The sequence below is a fragment of the Penaeus vannamei genome, chromosome 41 (assembly GCF_042767895.1).
Source record: "Penaeus vannamei isolate JL-2024 chromosome 41, ASM4276789v1, whole genome shotgun sequence".
Taxonomy (NCBI): domain Eukaryota; kingdom Metazoa; phylum Arthropoda; class Malacostraca; order Decapoda; family Penaeidae; genus Penaeus; species Penaeus vannamei.
This window is the reverse complement of record NC_091589.1, coordinates 7,538,383-7,553,382: the sequence shown is the minus strand read 5'-3', so window position 1 is coordinate 7,553,382 and position 15,000 is coordinate 7,538,383. Positions and strand designations below refer to the sequence as shown.

At 48.2% G+C, this 15,000-nt stretch overlaps 1 protein-coding gene across 1 annotated transcript in view; it reads right to left on the bottom strand.

Annotated features, from left to right (window-relative positions):
- The window catches only part of Galphas (G protein alpha s subunit), a gene marked incomplete in the record, with an annotated part of 84,210 nt that extends 69,228 nt beyond the window's left edge, over positions 1-14,982 (bottom strand). Inside the window, 1 exon segment of the mRNA XM_070117998.1 lies at positions 14,565-14,982. Coding sequence (XP_069974099.1) covers positions 14,565-14,703 — 139 coding nt within the window.
- Between the last annotated feature and the right edge of the window lie 18 nt (positions 14,983-15,000).

Here is a 15,000-nt window from a genome sequence, read left to right as displayed (position 1 = left end):
GTGTGTCCTGTGCATGGGAGTGTGTGTCCTGTGCATGGGAGTGTGTGTCCTGTGCATGGGAGTGTGTGTGTCCTGTGCATGGGAGTGTGTGTCCTGTGCATGGGAGTGCGTGTGTACTGTGCATGGGAGTGTGTGTACTGTGCATGACTGTGTGTACTGTGCATGGAAGTGCGTGTGTACTGTGCATGTGAGTGTGTGTACTGTGCATGGGAGTGTGTGTACTGTGCATGGGAGTGTGTACTGTGCATGGGAATGTGTATACTGTGCATGAGTGTGTATGTGCTGTGCATGGGAGTGTGTGTGTGTGCTGTGCACGGGAGTGTGTGCGTGTGCTGTGCACAGGAGTGTGTACGTGTGCTGTGCATAGGAGTGTGTGCGTGTGCTGTGCATAGGAGTGTGTGCGTGTGCTGTGCATAGGAGTGTGTGCGTGTGCTGTGCATAGGAGTGTGTGCGTGTGCTGTGCATAGGAGTGTGTGTGTGTGCTGTGCATAGGAGTGTGTGTGCTGTGCATGGGAGTGTGTGTGTGCTGTGCATGGGAGTATGTGTGTGTACTGTGCATGCGAGTGTGTGTACTGTGCATGCGAGTGTGTGTACTGTGCATGGGAGTGCGTGTACTGTGCATGGGAGTGTGTGTACTGTGCATGGGAGTGTGTGTGTGTGCTGTGCGTGGGAGTGTGTGTGTGTGCTGTGCATGGGAGTGTGCTGCACACGGGAGTGTGTGCGTGTGCTGTGCACGGGAGTCTGTGCGTGTGCTGTGCACAGGAGTCTGTGCGTGTGCTGTGCACAGGAGTGTGTACGTGTGCTGTGCATAGGAGTGTGTGCGTGTGCTGTGCATAGGAGTGTGTGTGTGCTGTGCATAGGAGTGTGTGTGTGCTGTGCATAGGAGTGTGTGTGTGTGTGTGCTGTGCATGGGAGTATGTGTGTGTGTGCTGTGCATGGGAGTATGTGTGTGTGCTGTGCATGGGAGTGTGTGTGTGTGCTGTGCATGGGAGTGTGTGTGTGCACTGTGCATGGGAGTGTGTGCACTGTGCATGGGAGTGTGTGTACTGTGCATGGGAGTGTGTGCACTGTGCATGGGAGTGTGTGTGTGTGCTGTGTGTGGGAGTGTGTGTGTGCTGTGCATGGGAGTGTGCTGTGCACGGGAGTGTGCTGCACACAGGAGTGTGTGTGTGTTGTGCACGGGAGTGTGTGCATGTGCTGTGCACAGGAGTGTGTGCGTGTGCTGTGTACAGGAGTGTGTGCGTGTACTGTGCATAGGAGTGTGTGTGTGTGCTGTGCATAGGAGTGTGTGTGTGTGTGCTGCGCATAGGAGTGTGTGTGTGTGCTGTGCATAGGAGTGTGTGTGTATGCTGTGCATGGGAGTGTGTGTGTATGCTGTGCATGGGAGTGTGTGTGTATGCTGTGCATGGGAGTGTGTGTGTGTCCTGTGTATAGGTGTGTGTGTGTGTGTGTGTGTGTGTGTGTGTGTGTGTACTGTGCATGGGAGTGTGTGTGTGTACTGTGCATGGGAGTGTGTGTGTGTACTGTGCATGGGAGTGTGTGTGTGTACTGTGCATGGGAGTGTGTGTGTGTACTGTGCATGGGAGTGTGTGTGTGTGTGTACTGTGCATGGGAGTGTGTGTGTGTACTGTGCATGGGAGTGTGTGTGTGTACTGTGCATGGGAGTGTGTGTGTGTGTGTACTGTGAATGGGAGTGTGTGTGTGTGTGTGTACTGTGCATGGGAGTGTGTGTGTGCGTGTGTGTGTGTGTGTGTGTGTACTGTGCATGGGAGTGTGTACTGTGCATGGGTGTGTGTGTGTGTGTGTGTGTGTGTAGTGTGCATGGGAGGGTGTACTGTGCATGGGTGTGTGTGTGTGTGTGAACTGTGCATGGAAGTGTGTGTGTGTGTGCTGTGCGGGGGGGTGTGTATGTGTGTGCTGTGCGTGGGGGTGTGTATGTGTGTGCTGTTCGTGGGGGTGTGTATGTGTGTGCTGTTCGTGGGGGTGTGTATGTGTGTGCTGTGCGTGGGGGTGTGTATGTGTGTTGTGCATGGGAGCGTGTATGTGTGCTGTGCATGGGAGTGTGTATGTGTGCTGTGCATGGGAGTGTGTATGTGTGCTGTGCATGGGAGGGTGTGTGTGTGCTGTGCATGGGAGTGTGTGTGTGTGCTGTGCATGGGAGGGTGTGTGTGTGCTGTGCATGGGAGTGTGAGTGTGCTGTGCATGGGAGTGTGTGTGTGCTGTGTATGGGAGTGTGTGTGTGTGTGCTGTGTATGGGAGTGTGTGTGTGTGCTGAGTATGGGAGTGTGTGTGTGTGTGCTGTGTATGGGAGTGTGTGTGTGTGTGTGCTGTGTATGGGAGTGTGTGTGTGTGTGTGCTGTGTATGGGAGTGTGTGTGTGTGTGTGCTGTGTATGGGAGTGTGTGTGTGCTGTGTATGGGAGTGTGTGTGTGTGCTGTGTATGGGAGTGTGTGTGTGTGCTGTGTATGGGAGTGTGTGTGTGCTGTGTATGGGAGTGTGTGTGTGTACTGTGTATGGGAGTGTGTGTGTGTACTGTGTATGGGAGTGCGTGTGTGCTGTGTATGGGAGTGTGTGTGTGTGCTGTGTATAGATGTGTGTGCGTGTGCTGTGTATGGGAGTGTGTGTGTGTGTGATGTGTATGTGTGTGTGTGTGTGTGTGTGTGTGTGTGTGTGTGTGTGTGTGTGTGTGTGTATGGGAGTGTGTATGTGTGTGTGTGTGCTGTGTATGGGAGTGTGTATGTGTGTGTGTGTGCTGTGTATGGGAGTGTGTGTGTGTGTGTGTGTGCTGTGTCTCCTAGTGTGTGTGTGTGTGCTGTGTATGGGAGTGTGTGCTGTGTATGGGAGTGTGTATGTGTGTGTGCTGTGTATGGGAGTGTGTGTGTGTGCTGTGTATGGGAGTGTGTGTGTGTGCTGTGTATGGGAGTGTGTGTGTGCTGTGTATGGGAGTGTGTGTGTGTGCTGTGTATGGGAGTGTGTGTGTGCTGTGTATGGGAGTGTGTGTGTGTGCTGTGTATGGGAGTGTGTGTGTGCTGTGTATGGATGTGTGTGTGTGTGCTGTGTATGGATGTGTGTGTGTGCTGTGTATGGGAGTGTGTGTGTGTGTGTGATGTGCATGGGAGTTTGTGTATGAGCATGGGAATTTGTGTGTGTGTGTGTGTGTGTGTAGTGCATGGGAGTGTGTGTGTTGTGTATGGGAGTGTGTGTGTGTGCTGTGCATGGGAGTGTGTGTGTGTGTGCTGTGCATGGGAGTGTGTGTGTGTGTGTGCTGTGCATGGGAGTGTGTGTGTATGTGCTGTGTATGGGAGTGTGTGTGTGTGTGTGCTGTGCATGGGAGTGTGTGTGTGTGTGTGCTGTGCATGGGAGTGTGTGTGTGTGTGTGCTGTGCATGGGAGTGTGTGTGTGCTGTGCATGGGAGTGTGTCTATGTGTGTGCTGTGCATGGGAGTGTGTGTGTGTGTGCTGTGCATGGGAGTGTGTGTGTGTGTGCTGTGCATGGGAGTGTGTGTGTGTGTGCTGTGCATGGGAATGTGTGTGCGTGTGCTGTGCATGGGAGTGTGTGCGCGTGTGTGCTGTGCATGGGAGTGTGTGTGCGTGTGCTGTGCATGGGAGTGTGTGTGCGTGTGTGCGTGTGCTGTGCATGGGAGTGTGTGTGTGCTGTGCATGGGAGTGTGTGTGCGTGTGCAGTGCATGGGAGTGTGTGTGTGCGTGTGCTGTGCATGGGAGTGTGTGTGTGCGTGTGCTGTGCATGGGAGTGTGTGTGTGCGTGTGCTGTGCATGGGAGTGTGTGTGTGTGTGTGCTGTGCATGTGAGTGTGTGTGTGTGTGCTGTGCATGGGAGTGTGTGTGTGTGTGTGTGTGTGTGCTGTGCATGGGAGTGTGTGTGTGTGTGTGTGTGTGCTGTGCATGGGAGTGTGTGTGTGTGCTGTGTATGGGAGTGTGTGTGTGTGTGCTGTGTATGGGAGTGTGTGTGTGTGCTGTGTATGGGAGTGTGTGTGTGTGCTGTGTATGGGAGTGTGTGTGTGTGCTGTGTATGGGAGTGTGTGTGTGCGCTGTGCCTGGGAGTGTGTGTGTGTGTGTGTGCTGTGCCTGGGAGTGTGTGTGTGTGTGTGCTGTGCCTGGGAGTGTGTGTGTGTGTGTGTGTGTGTGTGTGTGTGTGTGTGTGTGTGTGTGTGTGTGTGTGTGTGTGTGTGTGTGCTGTGCCTGGGAGTGTGTGTGTGTGTGTGCTGTGCCTGGGAGTGTGTGTGTGTGTGTGCTGTGCCTGGGAGTGTGTGTGTGTGTGTGCTGTGCCTGGGAGTGTGTGTGTGTGTGTGCTGTGCATGGGAGTGTGTGTGTGTGCTGTGCATGGGAGTGTGTGTGTGTGCTGTGCATGGGAGTGTGTGTGTGTGCTGTGTATGGGAGTGTGTGTGTGTGTTGTGCATGGGTGTGTGTGTGTGTGCTGTGCATAGGAGTGTGTTTGTGTGTGCTGTGCATAGGTGTGTGTGTGTATGTGTGTGTGCTATGCATGGGAGTGTGTGTGTGTGTGTGCTGTGCATGGGAGTGTGTGTTTGTGTGTGTGCTATGCATGGGTGTGTGTGTGTGTGTGTGTGTGTGTGTGTGTGTGTGTGTGTGTGTGTGTGTGTGTGTGTGTGTGTGTGTGTGTGTGAGTGTGTGCTATGCATGGGAGTGTGTGTGTATGTGTGTGTGCTATGCATGGGAGTGTGTGTGTGTGTGTGTGTGTGTGTGTGTGTGTGTGTGTGTGTGTGTGTGTGTGTGTGTGTGTGTGCTGTGCATGGGAGTGTGTGTGTATGTGTGTGTGCTATGCATGGGAGTGTGTGTGTGTGTGCTATGCATGGGAGTGTGTGTGTGTGCTATGCATGGGTGTGTGTGTGTGTGTGCTATACATGGGTGTGTGTGTGTGTGCTGTGCATGGGAGTGTGTGTGTGTGCTGTGCATGGGAGTGTGTGTGTGTGCTGTGCATGGGAGTGTGTGTATGTGCTGTGCATGGGAGTGTGTGTGTGTGCTGTGCATGGGAGTGTGTGTGTGTGCTGTGTATGGGAGTGTGTGTGTGTGCTGTGCATGCGAGTGTGTGTGTGTGCTGTGCATGGGAGTGTGTTTGTATGTGCTGTGCATGGGAGTGTGTGTGTGTGCTGTATATGGGAGTGTGTGTGTGTGCTGTACATGGGAGTGTGTGTGTGTGCTGTGCATGGGAGTGTGTGTGTGTGCTGTGCATGGGAGTGTGTGTGTGTGCTGTGCATGGGAGTGTGTGTGTGTGCTGTGCATGGGTGTGTGTGTGTGTGCTTTGCATGGGAGTGTGTGTGTGCTGTACATGGGAGTGTGTGTGTGCTGTGCATGGAAGTGTGTGTGTGTGCTGTGCATGGAAGTGTGTGTGAGTGCTGTGCACGGGAGTGTGTGTGTGAGTGCTGTGCATGGGAGTGTGTGTGTGCGTGAGTGCTGTGCATGGGAGTGTGTGTGTGTGTGTGTGTGTGTGTGTGTGTGTGTGTGTGTGTGTGTGTGTGTGTGTGTGTGTGTGTGTGTGCTGTGCATGGGAGTGTGTGTGTGTGTGTGTGTGTGTGCAGTGCATGGGAGTGTGTGTGTGTGTATGAGTGCTGTGCATGGGAGTGTGTGTGTGTGTACGAGTGCTGTGCATGGGAGTGTGTGTGTGTATGAGTGCTGTGCATGGTAGTGTGTGTGTATGAGTGCTGTGCATGGGAGTGTGTGTGTGTGTATGAGTGCTGTGTATGGGAGTGTGTGTGTGTGTGTGAGTGCTGTGCATGGGAGTGTGTGTGTGTGTGTGTGTGTGTGTGCTGTGCATGGGAGTGTGTGTGTGTGTGTGTGTGTGTGTGCTGTGCATGGGAGTGTGTGTGTGTGTGTGTGCTGTGCATGGGAGTGTGTGTGTGTGTGTGTGTGTGCTGTGCATGGGAGTGTGTGTGTGTGTGTGCTGTGCATGGGAGTGTGTGTGTGTGTGTACTGTGCATGGGAGTGTGTGTGTGTGTGCTGTGCATGGGAGTGTGTGTGTGTGTGTGTGTGCTGTCCATGGGAGTGTGTGTGTGTATGTGTGCTGTCCATGGGAGTGTGTGTGTGTGTGTGCTGTCCATGGGAGTGTGTGTGTGTGTGTGCTGTCCATGGGAGTGTGTGTGTGTGTGTGCTGTCCATGGGAGTGTGTGTGTGCTGTTCATGGGAGTGTGTGTGTGTGTGTGTGTGCATGGGAGAGAGAGAGAGAGAGAGAGAGAGAGAGAGAGAGAGAGACAGAGACAGAGACAGAGACAGAGAGAGAGAGAGAGAGAGAGAGAGTGTGTGTGTGTGTGTGCTGTGCATGGGAGTGTGTGTGTGTGTGTGTGTGCTGTGCATGGGAGTGTGGGAGTGTGGGAGTGTGGGAGTGTGGGAGTGTGTGTGTGTGTGTGTGTGTGTGTGTGTGTGTGTGTGTGTGTGTGTGTGTGTGTGTGTGTGTGTGTGTGTGTGTGTGTGTGCTGTGCATGGGAGTGTGTGTGTGTGTGCTGTGCATGGGAGTGTGTGTGTGTGTGTTAATGGGAGTGTGTGTGTGCTGTTAATGGGAGTGTATGTGTGCTGTGTGCTGTCCATGGGAGTGTATGTGTGCTGTGTGCTGTCCATGGGAGTGTGTGTGTGTGTGTGTGTGTGTGTGTGCTGTCCATGGGAGTGTGTGTGTGTGTGTGTGCTGTCCATGGGAGTGTGTGTGTGTGTGTGTGTGCTGTCCATGGGAGTGTGTGTGTGTGTGTGTGCTGTCCATGGGAGTGTGTGTGTGTGTGTGTGCTGTCCATGGGAGTGTGTGTGTGTGCTGTCCATGGGAGTGTGTGTGTGTGCTGTCCATGGGAGTGTGTGTGTGTGCTGTCCATGGGAGTGTGTGTGTGTGTGCTGTCCATGGGAGTGTGTGTGTGTGCTGTCCATGGGAGTGTGTGTGTGTGCTGTCCATGGGAGTGTGTGTGTGTGTGCTGTCCATGGGAGTGTGTGTGTGCTGTCCATGGGAGTGTGTGTGTGTGTGCTGTCCATGGGAGTGTGTGTGTGTGCTGTCCATGGGAGTGTGTGTGTGTGCTGTCCATGGGAGTGTGTGTGTGTGCTGTTCATGGGAGTGTGTGTGTGTGCTGTTCATGGGAGTGTGTGTGTGTGTTGTGCATGGGAGTGTGTGTGTGTGTTGTGCATGGCAGTGTGTGTGTGTGTGTGCTGTTTATGGGAGTGTGTATGTGTGTGTGTGCTGTTTATGCGACTGTGTATGTGTGTGTGCTATTAATGGGAGTGCGTATGAGTGTGTGCTGTTTATGGGAGTGTGTATGTGCTGTTTATGGGAGTGTGTATGTGCTGTTTATGGGAGTGTGTATGTGCTGTTTATGGGAGTGTGTATGTGCTGTTTATGGGAGTGTGTGTGTGCTGTTTATGGGAGTGTGTGTGTGCTGTTAATGGGAGTGTGTGTGTGTGCTGTTAATGGGAGTGTGTGTGTGTGCTGTTAATGGGAGTGTGTGTGTGTGTTGTTAATGGGAGTGTGTGTGTGTGTGTGTGTGTGTGTGTGTGTGTGTGTGTGTGTGTGTGTGTGTGTGTGTGTGTGTGTGTGTGTGTGTGTGTGTGCTGTTCATGGGAGTGTGTGTGTGTGTGTGTGTGTGTGTGTGTGTGTCTGTGTGTGTGTGTGTGTGTGTGTGTGTGTGTGTGTGTGTGTGCAATTCATGGGAGTGTACATGTGCGTGCTGTGAATGGGAGTGTGTGTGCTTGTGCTGTATATGGGAGTGTGTGTGCTTGTGCTGTATATGGGAGTGTGTATGTACTGTACATGAGAGTGTGAGTGTGTGTGTGTGCTGTACATGGGAGTGTGTGTGTGTGTGTGCTGTACATGGGAGTGTGTGTGTGTGTGCTGTACATGGGAGTGTGTGTGTGTGCTGTACATGGGAGTGTGTGTGTGTGCTGTACATGGGAGTGTGTGTGTGTGCTGTACATGGGAGTGTGTGTGTGTGCTGTACATGGGAGTGTGTGTGTGTGTGCTGTACATGGGAGTGTGCGTGTGTGTGCTGTACATGGGAGTGTGTGTGTGTGTGCTGTACATGGGAGTGTGTGTGTGTGTGCTGTACATGGGAGTGTGTGTGTGTGCTGTACATGGGAGTGTGTGTGTGTGTGTGCTGTACATGGGAGTGTGTGTGTGTGTGTGCTGTACATGGGAGTGCGTGTGTGTGTGTGCTGTACATGGGAGTGCGTGTGTGTGTGTGCTGTACATGGGAGTGTGTGTGTGTGCTGTACATGGGAGTGTGTGTGTGTGTGTGTGCTGTACATGGGAGTGTGTGTGTGTGTGTGTGCTGTACATGGGAGTGTGTGTGTATGTGCTGTACATGGGAGTGTGTGCGTATGTGCTGTACATTGGAGTGTGTGTGTATGTGCTGTGCATGGGAGTGTGTGTGTATGTGCTGTGCATGGGAGTGTGTGTGTATGTGCTGTGCATGGGAGTGTGTGTGTATGTGCTGTGCATGGGAGTGTGTGTGTGTGTGTTGTGCATGAGTATGTGTGTGTACTGTGCATGGAAGTGTGTGTACTGTGCATGGGAGTGTATGTACTGTGCATGGGAGTGTGTGTGTGCTGCACAAGGGAGTGTGTGTGTGTGTGTGTACTGTGCATGGGAGTGTGTGTGTGTGGGTGTACTGTGCAAGGGTGTGTGTGTGTGTGCCGTGCATGGGAGTGTGTGTATGTGCTGTGTATGGGAGTGTGTGTGTATGTGCTGTGCATGAGAGTGTGGGTGTATGTGCTGTGCATGGGAGTGTGTGTGTATGTGCTGTGCATGGGAGTGTGTGTGTATGTGCTGTGCATGGGAGTGTGTGTGTATGTGCTGTGCATGGGAGTGTGTGTGTATGTGCTGTGCATGGGAGTGTGTGTGTATGTGCTGTGCATGGGAGTGTGTGTGTATGTGCTGTGCATGGGAGTGTGTGTGTACGTGCTGTGCATGGGAGTGTGTGTGTATGTGCTGTGCATGGGAGTGTATGTGTATGTGTTGTGCATGAGTATGTGTGTGTGTACTGTGCATGGAAGTGTGTGTGTAATGTGCATGGGAGAGTGTGTGTGTAATGTGCATAGGAGAGTGTGTGTGTGCTGTGCATGGGAGAGTGTGTGTGTGCTGTGCATGGGAGAGTGTGTGTGTGCTGTGCATGGGAGAGTGTGTGTGTGCTGTGCATGGGAGTGTGTGTGTACTGTGCATGGGAGTGTGTGTGTACTGTGCATGGGAGTGTGTGTACTGTGCATGGGAGTGTGTGTGCTGTGCAAGGGTGTGTGTGTGTGTGTGTGTGTGTGTGTGTGTGTGTGTGTGTGTGTGTGTGTGTGTGTGTGTGTGTGTGTGTGTGTGTGCATGAGAAAGAGGATAAAGGAGGAAGGAGAAAGAGTTAAAGGAGGAGGAGGAGACAAAGAAGATAAAGGCAATAATCACAACATGGAAGAAGGAATAACAAAAAACAGAAGAAAAAGCAGAAACAACAGAATAAAAAAATGAAGAACAATGAAATCAAACAGGTAAAAGCAAAAGAAAGGCAATAAAACCAGCGAATAAAGGAGGGGAGGGAAGAAGGAAAACCAGAGTGAAAGAGGGAGAAAGGAAGACAGCCTGTAACCCATTCCATTTGGTAATGAGCAAATATAAAATCAATGCAAAACCCACAACAAAAATACTACATATTTCCCCTTTAACAGAAAAGGAAATCTGCATGCATATATATATATAGAAATAATGTAAAATATGATACCCTCTCTATAATGTATAGTAATAACAACTCATAAACGATCTGAAGCCATCACACCGAAGCTACTTACAAGGAGAGAGCAAGATGCTTTTCAAATAAGGGATGACAATGCAAAATAGTATTTCTTTAGGGATTCTATTCAACAAGAAAAAATCGTGGGGATAACTGTCAAAGAGACCACCAATCATTGTACTTTCATTTTCTCTTCTGTTGAGCTATTCTCTTTCCTAGATCTGAAAGTCCAAAAAATTTGCATCGTTTTCTAATTTTGTTCCCTTATTTAAAGGTTAAATAAACAAACTAATACGATAACTGAACACTGACAGGCTTCCATTCATAACTGAAGCCTCACTCATTCACAATCTATGGCACAGTCATTTATAATCTAAGGCATACAGCCATGCATAATCAAAGGAACACAGTCATTCATAATCCAGGGAATGGTCAATTACAATCGAGGGCATATAGTCATTCACAATTAAAGGCATTGTCATTTTTATCCTTGCTCTCCGTATCAGCTAAGATCAAACAGATCTAATCAAAGGCCTCAATATCACAGGAAGTTGAAAAGAATTATTCTGCAAATGTCTTTTATAAGGGCATTTGATTATCCTGAATAAATAAGATGAATAAAAAGGATCAACAAACCCAGCCCTTTTTTGCAAATATGGAAAAGCCACAGACAATCAAAAATGGACAAACACATACCCACCAACTCCTCAAGCAACAAGAAAAGCAAGAACTCGCAGTACAAAGGCAAATAACCTGGTACACAGATTCTATAAAAAGCCACAAGATAAACGATCGAATTTCAACTTAGTCATAAAGACACCCCATAAATCAAACAACACCCCTTTTCCATTACTGGTCCCTATCCAGCCTAGTTTATTTGCCACTGATAATTACCCAAACCTTGCAATCAGAAGAAACAAACCCTGATAATACTTACAAACAGAAGAGAGAGAAATAAGAAGAAGAAGAAAAAAAAAAAAGAATCAAGCACCCATTTTCACAAAAAAACAGATGAGTGCATTCCCTGTTGAACAATAAAAACTCCACACTGAAAACACACAGCCAACAATACACGCACACAAGCACCTCCTATCAACAAGAGGGCCAACCGCTGAAATGACTCCCCCCTTGCAAACCCCTTCACACCACAACCAAGCCATACCAGCTGTGCAAATTCTGGCTGATAATTGATCAAGAGCATTTTCTTTTTATATCCATGGGATAAGGGGGTACAAAAAAGAAAGGATAATCATAATGTGCCACTGAACTCCAATCCCAGTGATGGAAACACCTGGTAAAAGATCCAGCAAAGCAATGAAACATTTAAGAAATTGTTAGTCATTGCAATAATTATTGCACTGTAAACCATGATCTTTGCCCTATGCAACCTTGTACAACAGTTCATTCTTTGCCAAGCAATTCATAATACTCCACATAATCTTCTGATTCCCCCTAACCAACTTTTAATATTAACCTATGCAGACATCAGACCCAAGACATCAATGAAAAGCAAGCAATAAAACAACTGTGTCTACTTTCAATATACATTACAACTATGTGATATATCTTTAATGCAATCCATAACCCTACAGCCTTAACACAAAGTTCTAAATCTAAGACATCTGAGATAGATACAGTCGAGCTCATCAGATCCACCTTCAGAATCATAGACTGATAAAATTAGCAGAAAATTGAATAATATGTGGACTTCCTTTTCTTTATCGATAAGACTAAATATCTTTCATGTTTCCTTCTTGTCTGTGTAACCATCACATAGTGAAACTGTTAAATTACTTGTGCTATAATACTGTTATCTCACAAATGATTACCTCCATTCAGAAGTATGCAATTGTCATCTTTTTTTGTTTTTTAGGTTTTTCCACTTAATACATTAATAACAATTTTACAACACAGACTTTGTACGGTAAATTGTAATCTTATGAGTAAAGGCAAGGAAAATCAGCTGTTTAATTCCATATTCATAGAAGTTTAACCTATAAGTACAATACTGATGAAGAGTGATAAAAAGAATAACAGAAGACATATGCACATGAACACATACAAGCATGCTGACACATTCAATAAAAAAACAGACACAAACAAACAAAGACAGATAATTCACAATCATACTTTATGGACTTTTGCCAAGTAGTCTATGAACAGCTAGACAAGCATGATTGTAAAACCAACAAGTGCAAAAAATCATTATAATCTCTGTATATATCCCTTATAGAATATTTCCTAAATCGCTTCCTCAGACACTGCGTAATCTATGTCAATGACTTTCAACATGAAATATCAAAAGTTATTCCCATTCTGTACCTCAATCTTTGAGGATGAACTCTAAATTAATTAAACAACTGAGCATGTTCCTCTGTATTCCATCCTTACTTCCTTATCACACTATTTCATAAAACCTTTTGCTTATACTCCTAAAAGCCTTTCTTATAGCCCATATTCAGTGAAGATATTTCCAATTTGCAATTTGCAATGCTGGGTACTGGTCTGATTGTAAAGACAATATACTTGACTTTATTGTACCTTGGGCCATTATCTTTCCAAAGGTCTTAACCTATCCTTAAAGAGAGAACTACAATCACATTAATGTTCACCCTGTCAGAACCTTCTCATGAAGCTAGAAATGGCAAGGTTTGTCAATAATACCAAATGAATTTCTATCAGTACACATTCTTTTCTTTCAGAAAATGCTTTTTACTTCCTTATGGCACACCACATAAATAGCTGATTGCTTTGAAAAATATGGGTCAGATTTTCACAAAATTTCCATAACTATTAAGCGCATGGGCCAAGAACAATGATTAGGTTAAGCTTTTCATTAGCACACATTAACTGACAGGTAAAGGTAAATGTAACCCTAAAACAATCTTTAAAAATTATTAAAATAAGCTTCCTCTTCCTATACAGAAGACAACCAAGCAAAGAAGACACTCATGACAAGCCATTCAAGAATCCAGTTTGATTTGACACTACATGTAGGCATCTACACACCTCACCTCACAAGCAAGGTATGAACATAGATTTCTTCTATATGCGAAATTCACAGCCACAAGGAAGTAAAAATCAGCATCAGCCACTTTGCTGGTCATCTGATGTACCAACATAGCATTCCTGGTGCTTGTCTAATTTAAATACCACAAAGCAAGGGGTGAAGATACATGCAAGCAAAATCATATCCCACCAGGGATTCATATAACCATACATTAGATTAATGAAAGGGATGACACTGGGTATTTCATTACATGATTACCTATATATGGAATATCTAATAGCAATGCGATTCCACTAAAAAACGGCAATACCCTGTACAGAAATGTCATTAATTGCTTTTGGAATTAGACATCGCAAGATAACATACGCAAATGATCGAAAAAGTAACCTGAATTCTTTCATATATATAGTATGACAGCAATAATTACCCATACTGTTCAGAAAATCTAGCGAGGTATGTCTCCCCATGCAAAACCTCATTCCTTAGTACATATTACTAGATATATATAAATCTTAATCTCTGAAAGCAATCTGTGCAAAATTACTCTGCCAAACCTAAAGCAAAATGGCCTACATCTTGACTTAGAAAAAAATGTAAATAATAACAATAATAATACCACTAATAACACGAAAGGAAACTGTGAGCCACAATATTAACCGATATTGGTTGTCAAAAGCCCTTTACATTCTCCGTCTCTAATTAATAGGTTTCTATATCTATATAATAAATCTTTTGCTCCCCATGGTTTCTAACAAGCCCTTCTCACACACAGAAACATCTAGAAGTTTTCCATTAGCCTAGTCTCTCTGTTCACATCTATCAACACAAAACCATACAGAATCAACACTAGAAAAAAAAAAGAAAAAAAAAAAAAAGCCCTTACACCAGAGATCGAAATCAAGCGGACAAACAAAACGAAAGCGAAATCAAAACCACATCACATTCATATTAAATAATATATATATATATATTTGATAGAGAAAGTTACTGATTCTGTTTAAACAAGGGTGTTGCAATTGTAGACATTTCTATATGGTGCCCTACGTGGGTTAAATATCCAGAAATCCAACACTGCGGGAGAGGAAAACATCAACCGGCAACAAAAACCTACACGGCACAGAACACAACCGAGCCAAGCCCTGTGACTGCGCCCGACACTACAAATCTCAGAACCACAGAATACGATAGCTACGAAACCCCAAATTGTGCCGAGCCACAGCAGACCACCACACATACAGCCCGAGAGCTCCCCTGCCCACCCTAGTTCTGCCCCACCTCCAGGGTCCCTCTGAGAGCCCCACCCAACTCTGCCCACACATGCCCCTCCCGGCACATACCCGAGGCTCCCGCGGGATCCTCCTCCCCAACATTTTCGAAAACAACATTCATGGCATCCTTCCCCCGCCCCCCTCCGCGCCCTCGCCCCCGCCCTCACCTGCCCCGGGCGCTGCCTCCGTGCCCGCCCGGCCCTCCCGCAGCCCTCCGGGGCGCCCTTGCGTGTCCCCGAGGCCCCGCGCCCTCGGAGGCCGTTGCGGGCGCGGGCGGCGTGGGCGGGGCGGGCGCGGGCGGCGGTGCCAGGGCAGGCTGTGGCACCCAAACATGCGTGGGAGCGGGTTCTCCTGACCCGAGAGATCTGTCACCTCACACCTCCCCCACGGGCCCCCGACCCCGCCCACGCCCATCTCTTCACGCCCAAACCCTCCCAGCTACCATGAATGTGGGCGCCGCGACCCAGCCGAGGGCGTGGGCGGCGGCGCCCGGGGTCAAACGAGGCCTAAAGGGCGCGAGGAAGGAGGGAGCGAGACCCAATATGGCCGCTTAAGCAGACGATAAACAGCGAATGTCTTTACCTAATAGTAACAATCTGTGCGTCGCTCGGTACACTTGTTTGTCTTGCTGAATCTGCTTGTTTATCTTCTTGTTAGCTTCTTTCCGCCTTCTGTGTTCCTCGGCGTCACCTTTCGCCCCAGCGCTACCAAAACAACCCATGACATTAGTACACTCTTGGAAGAAAGCTCCTAGCCGCAGGCAGGCGCGGACGTCCCGCGGCCCTGTCTCGTTTCCGCACCAGTTGCCTATTTTTGCGGCTGATCTCGCGTCACTAGGTCATGGGATCCAGTCTACATGTCACTGAGTGAAGTGGCAGCCACCTGGGCCATGGATGCCGGGCGATGGTCCAGATATCACTCGATCTCAGTCGTTCACCATCATCGCCAATCATCTGCACAACTTGCACCAGTGAGTCAGTCGCGACTTCTGCTCCATCTCCCTCAGTCTCCGCAAAGC